We start from the raw sequence: 19,599 nt of genomic DNA, 5'->3' as shown, positions 1-19,599 counted from the left end.
TGCACCATTTTTTTGCATTAATGAACTGAATGGCCTTTGCTCTTAAAATCCAGTGGTGGAACAATATGATTCCCTAATTCATTGGCTGAGATCCTTAGAAAATGATTCAGGCAAACTAGATAAAGCGATTCTGTTCTTAAACGAAGATGATTCAGGCGGGGCCTAATATCCCCAGCTAGTTCACTATTAAAGTTTTTCGGACGGACAATCTCTCTTACTGACAAACCCACACTTTATAATCAACGCAGCAATACCTGCGCTCCTTTTAGGCTCTTAACACTCTTAGATGTAAGATTAGGCGAACAGAGAGGAATGACAAAGAGTCCACTACCCCAAACCCAAATTCATTTATGGTGGCATAAGAAGTTTGAATATAAGTATTTATTGGGGTAACTGTAAATATGCTTGACTAATAACGGTTGGCTCTAGGATGTGGAAGTGAATGAGCCGTCCGTCAGTGAAGAAAGAAAGCCACGGACAGAGATGGTTGGAACTGTCTGCAAAAGAAGACCAAGGCCCTGCAAAAACTGTAGCGCCAAAGGCAGTAGAAAAAGAAGTATCGGACATAAGTGAGTATAGTTAGCAATTAGGAGAGCAAAACTTGACCGCAAGTTTTGTTGCTCACAAAGATTAGAAAACCAAAAAAATGCAACTTTAAAAAAAAATAAGAAGAAAGGATATTAACGTTAAGCTATAAGGTGCCAAATATTTCTTATATTTGAAAGAACATTAAATTTAAATTTTTGGAATAAATAAATCTGATGTCCAAAAAAATCAGCAGGGTTTTAAAGTAAAGAAAATTATATTCTAAGTTACAAGAACCAATCATACCCCTCCTCATAGAAATGTCCTTAATCAAATTTTCTTGGAAAATGATTTTTTAAAAAAAGTGAACAATCATTTTAGGGAAAAATCAGTGAAATAACGAGAAAAATCCATTCACAAAAACTTGTGGATTTTCAACGCTGAATTTTAAAGGCTGATCCCATGAACACATTTTTTTTTTTTTACCCACTTCTACGGACTCAGAAAACCTGAGAAACGGATATTTCTTAGGAAAACCAAAATTAGAAAATTTTGAAGAGGCAATATTTTCCTTTTATCTAGTAACAGCATGAAAAAAAGTAAAAATTTATTGTATTAGCATAAAACTTATCTATTTTATTTCTGCTTAGGTTAACAGAAAACTGTAATGATTCTTTTATCAAACTCAGCATTTTTAAACTGGAATAAATTTGATGGTTTTCCTTGTTATTCAGTCACACTATCCTACTTATTGGCTATTAATCCATTTTTAAATAATAAATTATCAAATAAAAGTATCATTTTTAAAAAAAATAGTAGCCAGACAAGTAAAAAATACAAAAAAAAGGTAAAAAACATAAGCACTAAAAATAAATGGAAGTCAAATGTACGAGGGTCGTTTGAAAAGTCCGTGCAAAAATAAAAACTACTTAATTTTTTGGGGTAAACCTTTTTTATTTTTCAACATAGTCTCCTTTTAGGCTTATACACTTCGTCCAACGCTGCTCTAGTTTGTTGATCCCTTCCGAATAATAGGATTTGTCCAAGTCTGAAAAATAGCCATTCGTTTCTGCAATCACCTCCTCGTTTGAATAAAATCTTTTTCCCGCCAGCCATTTCTTCATATTGGGGAACAAATAGTAGTCCGAGGGAGCCAAGTCTGGAGAATAGGGGGGATGTGAAACGAGTTGGAACCCTATTTCCATTAATTTTGCGACCACAACTGCTGAGGTGTGAGCTGGTGCGTTGTCGTGATGGAAAAAGACTTTTTTTGTGGGCCAATCGTGGGCGTTTTTCTTGCAGCTCGGTTTTCAAACGGTCCAATAACGATGAATAATATGCACCTGTAATAGTTTTACCCTTTTCCAGATAGTCGATGAGGATTATTCCTTGCGAATCCCAAAAGACAGTCGCCATAATCTTTCCGGCCGAAGGAACGGTCTTCGCCTTTTTTGGCGCAGATTCCCCCTTGGTAACCCATTGTTTAGATTGTTCTTTGGTCTCAGGAGTGTAGAGATGTATCCATGTTTCATCCACAGTGACGAAACGACGCTTAAAGTCCTGCTGTTCTGGAACAGCTGCAAACCGTCCTTGCAACACTTCACACGATTTCGTTTTTGGTCAAGCGTGAGCAATCGCGGCACCAATCTTGCGGATAGCTTTGTTCATTCGAGATGCCCACAGCACTAGCAATCTCACGCACCTTCACTCTTTTGTCATCCTTCACTATATCATGGATTTTATCAATGATTTCTGGAGTAGTAACCTCAACAGGGCGTCCAGAACGTTCAGCGTCACTTGTGCCCCTATGGCCACTCCGAAAATTTTGAAACCACTTATAAACTGTTCTAATCGAAGGTGCAGAGTCACCATAATGTTTATCAAGCTTCTCTTTAGTCTCCTGAGGCGTTTTGCCTTTCATAAAGTAGTGTTTAATCAACACACGAAATTCTTTTTCGTCCATTTTTTGAAAATCACTCGACTTCCTCGATTCAAACGAATGCCAAACACAAAGAAATAGACCGATCTGGCTGAAACTTGGTGTGTGTTCTTCCAAGAGATGCTACTAACTAAACATAACCTCGATACGCGCCAGTAGTGCTATCTCTCTGACTTTGCACGGACTTTTCAAACGACCCTCGTATATTATTAAATTGGATTAGATATTTAATCAATTTTGGGAATTACACTCCAGCTAAATTGACTGATGAAATTCGTAAATACAATTGCATTCAATGGTTAAAAAAAGAAACTAGCGCCTCCTTGAACAGCTCACGTACTGAGAGTCCAAACACAACACAAAAATATATATTGGAATCTATCTCAATCTAGAATCTAATCTAGATTTAGAATATTTTAAAATAAATTTAATATTTAAATAAAATCTTTAAATAATTCCATTTAATTTATAAACAAAGAACGGTTAATTACTAAATGACGTGAGAAATGTGTGCCCCACGAAACAATATCACCAAATTTAATACTAACTAAAAATAAAATATAACGTAAACAAAGTTGTTACTGAAATAACATTATTTACTAAACGATCAATATCTCTAGGGGGGGGGGGGTTTGCTAATATTTCACTCCTGCGCAGAATTTTATATTATTTAAAAATATTATTCATTCAATTTTTTTCCCGAGATATTTAATTTACTTTGTTAAAAGCTAACAGAAAATTCAGCGTCGTACTCGGTAGCACAGTTTCAGGTGTGAGGTTAATTAAAGCTGGTGTCCCCCCCCAAGGCTCAGTCCTGGGGGGCCTACACTTTTCAATATATTTAATAATGACATCACCAAGCTGAAACTTACAACCCAGTTGCTCCCTTTTTGCTGATGACACTGCCTTCTTTATTAAATCTATTTTAAAATATTCTAAATCTAGATTATATTCTAGATTGAGATAGATTCCAATATATATTTTTGTGTTGTGTTTGGACTCTCAGTACGTGAGCTGTTCAAGGAGGCGCTAGTTTCTTTTTTTAACCATTGAATGCAATTGTATTTACGAATTTCATCAGTCAATTTAGCTGGAGTGTAATTCCCAAAATTGATTAAATATCTAAACCAATTTAATAATATACGAGGGTCGTTTGAAAAGTCCGTGCAAAGTCAGAGAGATAGCACTACTGGCGCGTATCGAGGTTATGTTTAGTTAGTAGCATCTCTTGGAAGAACACACACCAAGTTTCAGCCAGATCGGTCTATTTCTTTGTGTTTGGCATTTGTTTGAATCGAGGAAGTTGAGTGATTTTCAAAAAATGGACGAAAAAGAATTTCGTGTGTTGATTAAACACTACTTTATAAAAGGCAAAACGCCTCAGGAGACTAAAGAGAAGCTTGATAAACATTATGGTGACTCTGCATCTTCGATTAGAACAGTTTATACGTGGTTTCAAAATTTTCGGAGTGGCCATATGGGCACAAGTGACGCTGAACGTTCTGGACGCCCTGTTGAGGTTACTACTCCAGAAATCATTGATAAAATCCATGATATGGTGATGGATGACAGAAGAGTGAAGGTGCGTGAGATTGCTAGTGCTGTGGGCATCTCGAATGAACGGGTACATAATATTTTGCATCAACATTTGGACATGACAAAGCTATCCGCAAGATGGGTGCCGCGATTGCTTACGCTTGACCAAAAACGAAATCGTGTGAAGTGTTGCAAGGACGGTTTGCAGCTGTTCCAGAAGAATCCGCAGGACTTTAAGCGTCGTTTCGTCACTGTGGATGAAACATGGATACATCACTACACTCCTGAGACCAAAGAACAATCTAAACAATGGGTTACCAAGGGGGAATCTGCGCCAAAAAAGGCGAAGACCGTTCCTTCGGCCGGAAAGATTATGGCGACTGTCTTTTGGGATTCGCAAGGAATAATCCTCATCGACTATCTGGAAAAGGGTAAAACTATTACAGTTGCATATTATTCATCGTTATTGGACCGTTTGAAAACCGAGCTGCAAGAAAAACGCCCACGATTGGCCCATAAAAAAGTCCTTTTCCATCACGACAACGCACCAGCTCACACCTCAGCAGTTGTGGTCGCAAAATTAATGGAAATAGGGTTCCAACTCGTTTTACATCCCCCCTATTCTCCAGACTTGGCTCCCTCGGACTACTATTTGTTCCCCAATATGAAGAAATGGCTGGCGGGAAAAAGATTTTATTCAAACGAGGAGGTGATTGTAGAAACGAATGGCTATTTTTCAGACTTGGACAAATCCTATTATTCGGAAGGGATCAACAAACTAGAGCAGCGTTGGACGAAGTGTATAAGCCTAAAAGGAGACTATGTTGAAAAATAAAAAAGGTTTACCCCAAAAAATTAAGTAGTTTTTATTTTTGCGCGGACTTTTCAAACGACTCTCGTAAATACCTCGGGTTGGTGTTAGACTCCAAATTAACTTTCACCAAACACATAAACTCAGTGTGCGATAAAGCGGTAGGAATTATGTGTAGTCTGTTCCCTCTGTTAAACCGCAACTCTAGCATAGATTTTCTTAATAAAAAACTAATTTACTATCTTTATATCCGTCTAGTACTCCTATATGCAGCCCCTGTGTGGTCCCATACTTGTTGCACCAACTACGGGAAGTTACAAAGAGATCAAAACAAATGGTTAAGACTAGTTGGGTCATATCCCCGATGGATACCCATAGACTACATATCGTACATTTAGCACTTGATGTTGCCAGCGTGTGTACATTTATCTATGGCCGAAGAGAGGAAGACCCAAAAGTGGGTGGAGGGACCAGGTGGAGGAGATGATGGCCAAGATATGGTCTGACGGAGGAACAGGCAGAGGATCGTGTCATTTAGAAGAAACCATTTACTCTCGATGGCTGAAGGAAACCACGAGTTGAAGAATAATAATAAATTAGTAAGAAATAGGCAATGTTACTTCTCGATATTTTGTATTTTGAAGGAAATGTATGAGTAATTTTTAAAATAAATAAATAGAAGTCGGAATATAAATAGATATTATTAATATTGTAGAAAAAAATGAGGATAGAAAAAAACTAAGCGCATATAATAGTAATACCACAAGAAATTTTCCATGCTGGTGCCTTATATATATCATTATTAACCTTAATTGGCAGGAAGTGACATGCAGGGTGGGCTAGAGTACTAGATTAGCCTATTGTAGACAACACTAAGAGAACAGCTATGCGTCATAATATAGGTGATTATATCTTAAATTAGTATAACAAGAACTCCATTACAGAGATGTTTAAATAAAAAAAAAATATATATATACGAGGTGTGTTCAAAAAGTAACGGGAATTTTCGTTTTTTGAAAAAAATATTTATTTATTCATCTACATTAATATTGTCGCCTTCAAAGTAGTCCCCTTCGCATACAATACACTTGTGCCAGCGCTTTTTCCAATCCTCGAAACACTTCTGAAACTCCATCTTTGTGATAGCTTTCAGCTCTTTCAGCGATTCGCTTTTAATGTCATCTATGCTTGTAAAACGACAGCCTTTTAATGTTCTCTTTATGTTTGGAAATAGAAAAAAGTCACATGGAGCCATGTCTGGCGAATATGGAGGCTGGGGCATCGTTAAAGTTTTGTTTTTGGCCAAAAATTCACGAACAAGCAATGAAGTGTGAGCAGGTGCATTATCGTGGTGCAAAATCCATGAATTGTTTTGCCACAAATCCGGGCGTTTTTTTCGGATTGCTTCACGCAAACGGCGTTGAACTTGTAGGTAGTACTCCTTATTGATTGTTTGACCTTGTGGCAAGAATTCATGATGCACTATGCCATTAAAATCGAAGAACACAGTGAGCATAACCTTCACATTCGACCGCACTTGTCGAGCCTTTTTCGGTCTTGGCGATCCAGAATGCCTCCACTGGGACGATTGAGCCTTAGTTTCGACATCATATCCGTAAACCCATGTTTCGTCACCTGTTATAACACGTTTCAGTAGATCCGCATCGTTGTCGACTTCATTGAGTGACTCTTGAGCAACTTCCATTCTCCGCTGTTTTTGTTCGAAATTCAACAATTTTGGAACAAATTTTGCTATCACACGTTTCATACCCAAAACATCCGAAAAAATTTCATGGCATGAGCCAATTGATATGGCAACATCATCAGCGACTTCTCTGATTGTGATTCGGCGATCGTTCATAACCATTTCTTTCACTTTTTTCACGTTTTCATCGGTTGTTGATGTGCTTGGACGTCCAGGTCGTTCGTCATCTTCAACGTTTTCGCGGCCATCTTGGAAACGCTTATACCACTCGTAAATCCTTGTTTTACTCATAGCAGACTCACCATATGCCTTTATTAACATTTCACACACTTTATTTCATTTTTTACGCAAAATTTAATACAAATTCTTTGATCCATTTTTTTTAACAAACAAAAATCGCCAAGCTCGAAAAACACGTCTAACCTTAACGGCTGCCACTTAAGAAGTAAACAATGAATATTACTGAAAATTTTATCGTACTTCAGGGGCATGTGTACCAACATAACAAAAAAAAAAATTTTACAATCAGACTCTCCAAACCCGCGAAATTTAAAAATTCCCGTTACTTTTTGAACACACCTCGTATATATACTTCGCCTAAATCTAAATGCGTAATAGATGATTCTATTTTAGTGCCTCTAAGAGGAAAGAATTTAAAATAAAGCTCAATAAGAAAATGTCACGAACTACTAAGAAAAAAAAAGAAGAAATTAATGAGAAAAAGAAGAAAATTGGAAAATTGATTAAATTTGATATGGGACTGTACCTGATGTAGTCTGGGATTTAGCCATTGTCAAAGTAATTGTACCAGCTTGGAGTCACCCATTACCTGCAACAGAGAAATTAAAATAAAGTTATTATTTTGTTAAATTAATCTATCTTCAGAAGTTCGTCCTAGGGTTTGGTTTGTTAAAATAAATCCTTTAATTTATAGATAAAAATAATAAAATGCTCAAACCTAAAAAAGTTAACTATCAAATTAGGTATCGTGGACGGAGGCGACTAACAAACATACTTTACTATAGATTTCTCATATTAACCATTAAATAAAATCCAAGGCCTAGACCAGGGGAATCGAACCCACAAACCAACAATACATATTAGCTTTGCGAGTTTAGTCTATAACCGCACAGCTATGGTAGCGTCTTTAAGTCTTTACTTTAAACTTATTTAAAGACAGTGCTTGTAGCAATACTATTTTGCTGCCGAGATTTTAAGTGAAGAATAATCTGTCAGAGAAATCTGTTATTATGTCCAAAGAATTTAATTCATGGCATAGTATGAGGACAATTATGATGAGGTATTGTGATAAATATTGTCTTGAGTGCCCAGGCATTCAGGATTCAAAAAACATAATGTGGAGGGCAGCATTTCTCATCGGGAAAGGTTCCCAGCTTACCTAAGAACTTATTTACGGCATAACAAAATTGGTTGAAAATAATTGAGCCAACAAAGCTTGTACCATTAATGTGTAAATGCCCAATACATTAATAAAGAAGGTTCCATTATTAACGGCATTAAGCCTTTCGGACGATCGGAAAGCCTCTTGACGGCCACGGCAGTCTGTGCGAACACAAACATCGATTGGAATCCTTCATAGGTTTGACAGAAAGCTTAACTCGCAAAGAAGGGCGTCTTTGTTTAGCTGAGGGTTGCTATCGGTTCCTACCAGGTCAATTCAAGACTAGTAGGGGACTGTCTGGGTGCCCTGAAGGAAATTAATGACCAAAAGAAGGTCTTACTAGTCTGAATACCCGGTCAAGGGAAACTAAGCAGTTTTATTGGCCAGGGAAGGCTCTACGGGACACTTCGTTGGCCTGGAGCCCTATTTTGTGGGCCTCAAAGTGCCTTAAGACTGCGGCCATTAAATTATGGGTGCAGAGAAGGTCTCAAGAGTGGTGGTTGGCCACCACGGGGCAGAGACAGGCGAAGGAGTTCATCACAGGCTATTCGCCAAAGCTGATTGCAGACTTAATCCATCAGGGCAGTGGGGTTAAAAGGATAATTGTAGGCCTATTAACCGGCCACTGCAGGCTCAGGAAAACACATGCATCTCATTGTAGGTTCTGTCAGGAAGAGGAGGAAACGGCACTCTGCACGTGTTATAGTCAGTGTGAGGATGTTACTCATCGGAGAGGGAAAACCAAGGCCTGCAAGCTATAACCAGAAGCCGCTCTCCAGAATTAAGAGTCTGATTAAACGGACAGGTCTGGAGTAGTGGGAGCCACAATAGATCAATATGGGTCGCAGTGGCGTAGGCCTTGGGCCATCCTACTAGAATCTTATCTTATAGCAGGGGGAGCATCTTGGAGAAGGAAAATTCGTGCCTTCTCAAGCTTAACCCAAGAAGTCGTGAAGACAAATCACATCAGAAGTTTAATAAGTAATTAGACGGAGCGTTGACTTTGCCATAGTTCATCTCATTTACATACTCTTACAAACATCATATTTACGAATAGTTGACCCTCCACATTACAATAAAATCTTAAATGATCTGTTACTGCCAAAGACAATAGTCTGCCGAATAGAAATATGAAGAAAAAAATGGTTTTGAATGGGAAATTTGAGTAATGGCGTCAGGTGGAAATAGCGAAGAATAGAATGGAGTTACCTTCCTCTTTAAGTTCTGTTATTTCAAGTTCCACAAACAACACAATTACTCAGGAAACAGAAGTGACGAAAAGGAAAAATGTAAACAATCCTGTATCATTTACATCATCAGTACAGACGTTTCTGTCCTGACTACAAAAAACAAAAAGGATATCAAACACAAAATTGGACAATGCAATAACACAATGGAACTTCCTTAACAGTGGAAATAGAGATCACATACGATCTCAGGAAAATGAGAAACAATGTTTCATTTTCTTGCCTAAGTTTTTTTTTTTGCTTTTCACAAATTTTCTTTTGATAAAAAAGTTTTCTTTAAAAAAGTTACGATAACAATATATATACTAGTTTTGACCTTGTGCAAGTTTATATTATATCACCGTGGAGAGACATATATGCGACCCAGTTGAAAAATATGCTTAGTTTATTATTATTATTCTACTCTATTATCGCCATTGACAGAACAGTCTAGACAGACCATTTGTTATTGGAAATTGTGCAATATGACCCCCTCTAAAAATCTATAAGGGCATTTTTTTTTTAATTTATCTATTTTCAATTTTTAGGATAGACTTCGTGTTATTGAAAAATCCACACACGACTTACTCTCAAAGCACTTTTACGTAATTAAATTATTTGTTAAAAAACTAGTAGTAGTAAAATTTACCCTTCAATGTTCACCTTAAGGGCATCCAAAAAAAATAGAAAACCACTTCCAGATACAGTCGAACCTCCTATAAAGGACGGACACTCTCACTAGCGACCACCTCCATTTACGGACAGTTTTTGGATTTCCCCGTTTTTACCCCTATACACTTTCTATATAAAAGAACCTCCGTGTAACGGACACTCTACATAGCGACCGCGCGGACATTGATTTTGGGGAACGGATTATATGTTTCACCTCCCACCAACGACCACCTTATTATTAAAAGTTCGTTTGACGCGGTGATCAAAATAATTATCCCCTCTCAAGTAACGCGGTAACCTAGCTTTTTATATTACTAAACTTGCCGAAAGTAAAGTAAAAGTACATTCTATTTTTTGGGTGTTTTAAAGCAAATTAACTAATTTTTTCTTGTCACGGATTACATATAATATATAAATTTAATTAGAAGCCCTTCAATATCTGAGGGTAAATAGTGCCAGGAGCTTTACCCAGAGCTCCGCTCGTCTCTGGACAGATTTCTCTCGCGACAGAACATGGAGTTCATCTGTAACTGTAATTTAAGCACCTAGATTCGAACCCAGGATCTATGCGTAGGTTACCTTTGCAATAAAGGAGCATAGTCCTATCATTAGTTCTTCGTGGTTGTGCCCCACCCCCACTGGTACAGGCTAACAGAGACGGTATGAGCTCCTATAGATGGTTATGAGGTATCCTCAATCTCATGCCACTCAATCATTGATGCACCCAGCAGCCCAGCACTGCCCACAGGCGTCGTACATCTATGATGAAAAATGGATGATGACAGGGGATAACTGTATCGAAAACTAGCCTGCTCGAATGTAAGGAGTAATCTCAAGCACTAAGTAGCCTCTCCTGGTTAATGCGGGTTTGAGAGGACCTCCTATCGTCTCTGTTAGCCTGCACCAGAAAAAGATAATAATGGTGCAGCCACGAAGAGATAGTGATTGGATTATGCTCCTTTTTTGCAAGAGTAACCTACGCGTAGATTCTGGGTTCGAATCTAGGTTTTTTTTTATTTTGGGGGAACGGATTAAATGTTTCACCTCCCACCAACGACCACCTTATTATTAAAAGTTCGTTTGACGCGGTGATCAAAAGTAATTATCCCCTCTCAAGTTTTTCTTTTTTTTTCTAGTTTTTCCTAAAGTTTCCTGTATAAGCTCCATACATCTTGTACCAATTTAATCATTTTTCAATATAACTTTGGACGAACAATATTATTTTTTCCGATATATCTCTCAAACGAAAGTGGTTTAACTCTAGAAGAGAAAATAAATGTGTTGGAAGATTTTGCAAAAACCAATTCGAGCCATCGTCAACTTGCCGAAAGGTTTGTTCCATTTTTCTAATAATAGATGATACTATGATGATAATTTTACCATAAATTATTATTGTTATGAATAAATGTGATGATTATTATAAAAATTGTTTTAAAAATTAATTAAGTCAATATGTAGTTTTTTGATAATTTTTTTGCATAATTAAGAAAAACTTGATGCATATCATATAGCTGCAATAATTATGCAATTATGTACTTTTTAAATCTATTAATAATAAACAATTTTTGAATAGATGTTTGGTACAGGCATGAACAAAAGATTGGTTACTATAATTAGCAGATTGAGAGCGAACCATGCGGTCTGCGGGTCGTACCTACATCGAATCGGTAAACGAGCTACTCCGTTGTGCGAAAAGTGTAAGGAGGAAGAAGATTTTGAACATGTCGTCATGGAATGCCCACTTTATAAGAAAAAAAGAGATGAGCTGTTCATCTCGCTGTACAATAATTTGAGTGCGCCATTTAGATACGAAGACATCATCTTTTCTAATAATGTCTATGCCCTGAAACCTGTTGAAGATTTGATTAACAAATATACTTGTAGATAGGAAATTTCATAGTTAAGATCAATATCCTAGGAAGGAATAAGCTTTGAAGTTGGCTGTATGGTAAAAAGATGTTTGGAAAAAAACCCATATTTTTTCATTATAAAACTTGCCTATACTCCTTCTAACCACCACCTCCAAACAGCGGCCACTTTGCTTTTCCCCGCCAGTGTCCGTTATTGAGAGGTTCCGACTGTATTTGAAGTGAATCAAATTTATGGTAGATCCTCAAGATACAAATTTCTTAAATTTTCAGTCTCTTCATTCTACAATCCAATAACAGAGTTCCCAACTTTATAGACAACAAAACTTCTTTGAAAATAAAGGCTATTATTCAGTGGTCTTCTTCCAAGTTGAAAGTACAACGTGGTATGCGTGGAAAACGTAGGTGCCCTTCTCCGAACTATGATCTACGTAGCCGCTGCAGGAAAACTTAAAAAAAGGGTTTTTTCAATGAATAATTTACTAAAATCCACTGATAGCAGAGATATTCTCAATTTAAACTATAGTGATATACGAGGGTCGTTTGAAAAGTCCGTGCAAAAATAAAAACTACTTAATTTTTGGGGGTAAACCTTTTTTATTTTTCAACATAGTCTCCTTTTAGGCTTATACACTTCGTCCAACGCTGCTCTAGTTTGTTGATCCCTTCCGAATAATAGGATTTGTCCAAGTCTGAAAAATAGCCATTCGTTTCTGCAATCACCTCCACGTTTGAATAAAATCTTTTTCCCGCCAGCCATTTCTTCATATTGGGGAACAAATAGTAGTCCGAGGGAGCCAAGTCTGGAGAATAGGGGGGGATGTGAAACGAGTTGGAACCCTATTTTCATTAATTTTGCGACCACAACTGCTGAGGTGTGAGCTGGTGCGTTGTCGTGATGGAAAAGGACTTTTTTGTGGGCCAATCGTGGGCGTTTTTCTTGCAGCTCGGTTTTCAAACGGTCCAATAACGATGAATAATATGCACCTGTAATAGTTTTACCCTTTTCCAGATAGTCGATGAAGATTATTCCTTGCGAATCCCAAAAGACAGTCGCCATAATCTTTCCGGCCGAAGGAACGGTCTTCGCTTTTTTTTGGCGCAGATTCCCCCTTGGTAGCCCATTGTTTAGATTGTTCTTTGGTCTCAGGAGTGTAGTGATGTATCCACGTTTCATCCGCAGTGACGAAACGACGCTTAAAGTCCTGCGGATTCTTCTGGAACACTTCACACGATTTCATTTTTGGTCAAGCGTGAGCAATCGCGGCACCCATCTTGCGGATAGCTTTGTCATGTACAAATGTTGATGCAAAATATTATGTACCCGTTCATTCGAGATGCCCACAGCACTAGCAATCTCACGCACCTTCACTCTTCTGTCATCCATCACCGTATCGTGGATTTTATCAATGATTTCTGGAATAGTAACCACAACAGGGCGTCCAGAACGTTCAGCATCACTTGTGCCCATATGGCCCCTCCGAATATTTTGAAACCACTTATAAACTGTTCTAATGGAAGGTGCAGAGTCACCATAATGTTTATCAAGCTTCTCTTTAGTCTCCTGAGGCGTTTTGCCTTTCATAAAGTAGTGTTTAATCAACACACGAAATTCTTTTTCGTCCATTTTTTGAAAATCACTCGACTTCCTCGATTCAAACGAATGCCAAACACAAAGAAATAGACCGATCTGGCTGAAACTTGGTGTGTGTTCTTCCAAGAGATGCTACTAACTAAACATAACCTCGATACTCGCCAGTAGTGCTATCTCTCAGACTTTGCACGGACTTTTCAAACGACCCTCGTATGTTCTGCAACATCTGATTGTTCAGCTACAAATAAACCAATGTCATTCAGTGTGTTTCCATAAGATTTATTTTCCGAATGTTTATATAATAAACTTGAAAACATTTAATTGCGAAATAATAATAATAAATAAAAATTCCTAAACTCTTAAAAGTAAATATCAATTCTTCAATAAACATGTTATATAGCCAGTTTAAGATAAGAACAATTCATTTAATCAATAAATAACATTCTATTTTAGCAAACAACAGAAGTGTTGATATTTTTGGCCATTTCGTCAGGATTAAAATAAAATTTTTATTTATTAAGACGTCAAGGGTTTTGCTGAATAGAAAGCGTTTTGTTGAAAAAACGATGTGATTGTGCCTTGTATTTGTAATTATACCGAAAACATTATTCTATATTGTTGTCATGTTTAAATATATATATTTACATAACAATAATGGAATCAAAATGTTTTTCCCAGACGAGATAAGAGGAGTAACCACTTTTTATCAAGTATGACGTCATTTTTAGGGTATACCATCAGCTTAGCAACGCAAATGACATTTACAATGAAGCTACCAGAAATATCAAACAAATAGTCAAAGTAAGTAAAATAATGCCTATTTTTATTTTATCAGGTGGGCTTTACGTATTTTATTATTATTATTATTATTATTTATTGTAACTTGCTTATAATGTACAATTGTAGCAAGGGGTTGCCCCGTGCCTTTACTCGGATAAAATATAAAAGATAAAATACATGAAAAAAGAAAGAGAACAAGGACAAAAGTAAATTCACTTTTGCAAATAGAATAAAAAGCTATTAAATTGATGAACAGAAATTTCTAAATTTTATGGAATTAATTATAAAAAAAGTAAATATATTTTACTTTGTCTACCGAGTGGAAACATAAGAGATTCTCCAACACAATTTCAGGTTGATTACTGGAAGAAAAGTTAATGTTGTGCAGATGTAGATACTTGGATCTTAAGACATCTTACATCGGCCAGATAATTAGGAAATGAATTAGGTCATCTTTATGGTTCCCTCATAACGGGCAGGAGGAATAAGTATTAAATAAACCCTACCGAGGATATAGAGTTGAGGCTTCTTCTCAGACATTAATCTTAAATTGACTGGCAATTCTGATCATATCAATGTGACATTTAAAGTGAACGTACGAGGGTCGTTTGAAAAGTCCGTGCAAAATAAAAACTACTTAATTTTTTGGGGTAAACCTTTTTTATTTTTCAACATAGTCTCTTTTTAGGCTTATACACTTCGTCCAACGCTGCTCTAGTTTGTTGATCCCTTCCGAATAATAGGATTTGTCCAAGTCTGAAAAATAGCCATTCGTTTCTGCAATCACCTCCTCGTTTGAATAAAATATTTTTCCCGCCAGCCATTTCTTCATATTGGGGAACAAATAGTAGTCCGAGGGAGCCAAGTCTGGAGAATAGGGGGGATGTGAAACGAGTTGGAACCCTATTTCCATTAATTTTGCGACCACAACAGCTGAGGTGTGAGCTGGTGCGTTGTCGTGATGGAAAAAGAAGGACTCTTTTGTGGGCCAATCGTGGGCGTTTTTCTTGCAGCTAGGTTTTCAAACGGTCCAATAACGATGAATAATATGCACCTGTATTAGTTTTACCCTTTACCAGATAGTCGATGAGGAATATTCCTTGCGAATCCCAAAAGACAGTCGCCATAATCCTTCCGGCCGAAGGAACGGTCTTCGCCTTTTTTTGGCGCAGATTCCCCCTTGGTAACCCATTGTTTAGATTGTTCTTTGGTCTCAGGAGTGTAGTGATGTATCCATGTTTCATCCACAGTGACGAAACGATGCTTAAAGTCCTGCGGATTCTTCTGGAACAGCTGCAAACCGTCCTTGCAACACTTCACACGATTTGAAAATCACTCGACTTCCTCGATTCAAACGAATGCCAAACACAAAGAAATAGACCGATCTGGCTGAAACTTGGTGTGTGTTCTTCCAAGAGATGCTACTAACTAAACATAACCTCGATACTCGCCAGTAGTGCTATCTCTCAGACTTTGCACGGACTTTTCAAACGACCCTCGTAATGTTCACCCAATCCAAAGCTGCTAATATTCCTAAGGAAAGTGTTAAATATGGCGTTTAACAGAGACTCAACATCCTTACTAATAAGATTATTGCTAAATGTTGACATGATATCAGTCAGTTTACCATCGGGTATGCACTGTTTTTCCCAAACATCATCGGAACCAATATGGAGGCGACTACTATAGCAAACATACTTTACTACAAATTTCTCATATTAACCGCATTAAATAAAATCCAAGGACTAGACCCCAGGAATCGAACCCACTAAACCAGCTATACATCTTTGCTTTGCGGGACTTGCCTAAAACCGCTCGGCTAACGTGACGCCCAGATTAACGAATAGTTATGCTATTGACAACTATTTAGTTTTGGCTCATAATTGTCACAAGACGACTAATTAGCCACAGTAAGTTCAGTGGAAATGGTATGGCTTCTAGGTACAGTAACACCTAACTTAGTGGTATCAAGTGAAGGAGAGAAACCCCTGTTCATGATCTCAATTCTCTGTACTTGAAACTGCTTAAAAATCTTATTTAAATACTTAAACCCTAACTCTAATGCTTAGGAAAAGCATTTTTCTTAACAGTCATTTCTTGAAAGGAAAGGAAAAACAAAGATATGAATCTTTCTAATCGCATCTTACAAAATATTCTGGATAATGTGAGATAAATTACAAAAGAAATGATCTTAATCTTAATTAAGAATTAAGTGTATTATTTAAAAAAATTAAAAATAAATAAATGGAGATAGCATGAAAGAAAGAGAGAAGTATATCAATGAGTAAAAAAAACAGAAATGCTGTGAACCAGACATAAAAGAATGCGCGCTGGTGTTTGGATTGAGGTTGCATATACGTACACCTTAGCCTACTAAAGGAGGTCGATTGGATTCCAGGCTAGTGGCATTACCTGTCCGAACGTTGTAAACACTAGGTATAAGATCAGGCTTTTTATTTATATTACTAAACTTGTCGAAAGTTCTATTTTTTGGAGGTTTTTAAAGGAAATGAACTAATTTTTTCTTGTCACAGAATACATATACTATATAAATTTAATTAGAAGCCCTTCAATATCTGAGGGTAAATAGTGCCAGGAGCTTTACCCAGAGCTCCGCTCGTCTCCGGACAGATTTCTCTCGCGACAGAACATGGAGTTCATCTGTAATCTAAGCACCTAGATTCGAACCCAGCATCTGTGCGTAGGTTACCCCCTTGCAAAAAAAAAAGGAGCATAATCCAATCACTAGTTCTTCGTGGTTGCACCCCACTGGTGCAAGCTATCAGAGCGCTACCACTGGCGCCACGGTAGCCGAGCGGTTAGAGGCGAGACCTGTGAAGCTAATATGTATTGTGGTACTGGGTTCGATTCCCGATCTTAGGCCTTGGATTTTATTTAATGGTTAATAAAAGAAATTTACAGTAAAGTATGTTTGCTAGTCGCCTCCGTCCACGACACCTAATTGGTAATTGGACGTTAAGCCCCGCCTGAAAAAATAGGCGATACTTTACTACTACTTTACTTTACTATCAGAGACGGTATGAGATATCCTATAGATGGTTATGAGATATCCTCAATCTCATGCCACTCAATCTTTGTTGCACCCAGCACAGCCCAGCACTGCCCACAGGCGTGGTACATCTATGCCGAAAGATGGATGAACAGAGGGGATAACTGTATCTAAAACTAGCCTGCCCGAAAGTAGGGAGTAATCTCAAGCACTAAGTAGCCTCTCCTGGTTAATGCTTTCTCTAGCCTTCGTAAAATATACGAGGGCATTGAAGAGCAATACACCCTTACCTTGGAGGGGGGAGGAAAGCGATAAGTTAATGCTATAGAGGGAGTTGTCATCCCACAATCTGCCAGTTTCCTGATCCCCTGATATTTACCAAGAGTCTGGGCGGTTACCAGGAGTAAACACTTTTTATAATACTCCTAACCTATTATTTCGGGCAGCCCTTAGAGCAAGAGCACTATTCTCCTCATTACCACCCCTTAATTTGTAGTGAAACTGGTTAGGATCCCTTGTTAAACTTGTACAGAACAAGATGTCGGAAGTAGAACTGCAGGCTTGCTTCAGGTTATCAGTTCTGTCCTATAAAAGAATCGCACGAATTTATGCACCAAACCCAAATACTGTAGATTTGACCTCAAATAAAGAACGAAATCCTATTAGTTCAACCGTTCAATTCAGATTAAAAAAAAAAGATCCGAAGGAGAAAATGATTATTGGTAAGGCGGTGCCCTTAAAAAAAACAATAACAGATCGATAGGCTAATGGCAAAGTAGTTTTCTAAACTTGACGATGAGAATCAAGCAACAATACTAAACACAACCAACAATAATAATGTTGTACCTCTTTGACCTTGTCCCCTACCACGTCAACATATTTAACGTAGTCCTCCTCTTTTCTCTAATACACGCAGCACATAGAGGATCATCGACCCCATTACTAGCATTTATTTCTCTTGTGACAGCAACAAGAAGGCCTCGCCTCGCCTCCAAGTACGCCGCTCTTCTTTTGTAACGTTCTGGCGCGGCCCACAAAGTATTCAATCTAACGGTAGGACTTGTCTTTCCGTTAGTATTAATATAGGAAATTAAATCAATCAATAATAATCAAATTGATCTCAAGACGTTCAATTCTAGGTGAATATTTTTTATTAACTCACAGCCTCAGTTAAACCTCTAAGATGAATCAAGGATTCTTTCATTCTAGGCCGAAGATTAGCGGCACAAAATCCAATATCTCGCCTAAAGTTAACCATCATTTTGAAACTGAACTTTATTGCTCCTTTTATTTTTTAATCAAACCAAATTTCAATTAAAACCAACAAATTTTTCATATTATATAATCCAACAATAAATATTCAACTAGAATATGCCAATAAAAAATTCACAAAGTGGATTATATATAGATAAAAACAGTTTTGCCAACATTGTATGACAGAAACTAAAAAAGAAAAAAGAAAAAAACTAATTTACTGTTGCATGCAATGTTATTTTGCAGAGCAATGACCTTTCTACATATCCTTTGCAAACGAGTAATTTTAATTATACTTAAATACTCGCATATATAGCGAACAACATTTAAATAAATAAATGTGAGAAATGAAGTTGAATTAATTTGAAATATATATATATTGATACAGTGTATAATACGTATTATAAGTGATTTGCATAGAGTTGTACATTTTTTTATAGATTAAAATATTTTTAAAACGTTTTACTGAAGACAAGAACAATTACTAGGTGGTTAGAAGTTGTGCAGGGATGATTATAAGCAAAATCAACTGCGTAATAAAAGATCTATTGCGTTCCTGCAGAATCAGTGTTGAATGCAATCTACGGTGATAGGCACTAAGTGTAAAGGAATATTACACCTAAAGTTACTATTGTGAACTTTAAATTACGGTTGTAAGAAAAGCTTTTCCTGCTAAACATACTCCTAAGGTTATTATAGATCGTAAGAGGTTACTAATAAGGAAGTCCTAATAAGAAGTCAACATCAAAAGTGTACAGCGAAACCATGAGTAATGCTTGCATGGTCACGTCCTGTGATCGTTCAAAGCCTTCGCCTGAAAGCAGAGTTGTTGAAGATTGTCAACTACCCGAGTTTGGTTTTGCTTCCCAGTGTGAACGTTTCGTGGTGGTCGAAATTTCGCAGTGACGAGATCAGGGACCCCATCTCTCTAGTAACCCGGCAAAAAAAAAAAAAAAAAAGAAAAAGCTTGTAAACGAGAAATAGATGTCACAGAGACTGATAAACATCCAACCTAATTCCAAGCCAACGAAAAAGTCCTGCCTCCTCCGCAAGTTCGGTGGAAATAGGCTGAAAAGATATACGAGGTGTGGCTATTAAATAACGAGACTGATGCTGCTATAGAAGAACTATGCCTTCTCTTTCGATTGAGCGTCTCACGTGTTTGTAGAGAAACCTGTCTGACCCGGAACCGTCTTTTTAGTGTAAGAGGTGTTAGTTTCGTTTTGCCGAAAACATGATACTACACATGTAGTAGAGCAACGAATTGTCGTGAAATT

General features: G+C 37.3%; 1 protein-coding gene across 10 annotated transcripts in view; it reads right to left on the bottom strand.

Moving 5' to 3' along the window:
* Positions 1-19,599, bottom strand: part of HDAC4 (histone deacetylase 4) — a 304,732-nt gene that overhangs the window by 106,376 nt on the left and 178,757 nt on the right. For 5 of the 10 annotated variants that reach the window (XM_074114820.1, XM_074114826.1, XM_074114819.1 and 2 more), the window contains one exon: positions 7,283-7,345. The exons of the other annotated variants lie outside the window; for them this stretch is intronic. In XM_074114820.1, the coding sequence (XP_073970921.1) occupies positions 7,283-7,307 (25 nt within the window). In that variant the 5' untranslated portion in view covers positions 7,308-7,345. The remainder of the gene's footprint in view (positions 1-7,282; positions 7,346-19,599) is intronic. 10 annotated transcript variants of the gene reach the window in all.

Source organism: Rhodnius prolixus, unplaced genomic scaffold (assembly GCF_049639745.1).
Source record: "Rhodnius prolixus isolate KJV_2025 unplaced genomic scaffold, Rpr scaffold_7, whole genome shotgun sequence".
NCBI lineage: Eukaryota > Metazoa > Arthropoda > Insecta > Hemiptera > Reduviidae > Rhodnius > Rhodnius prolixus.
Note: the sequence above shows the minus strand (reverse complement) of the source record. Positions and strands in the feature narration are given on the sequence as shown.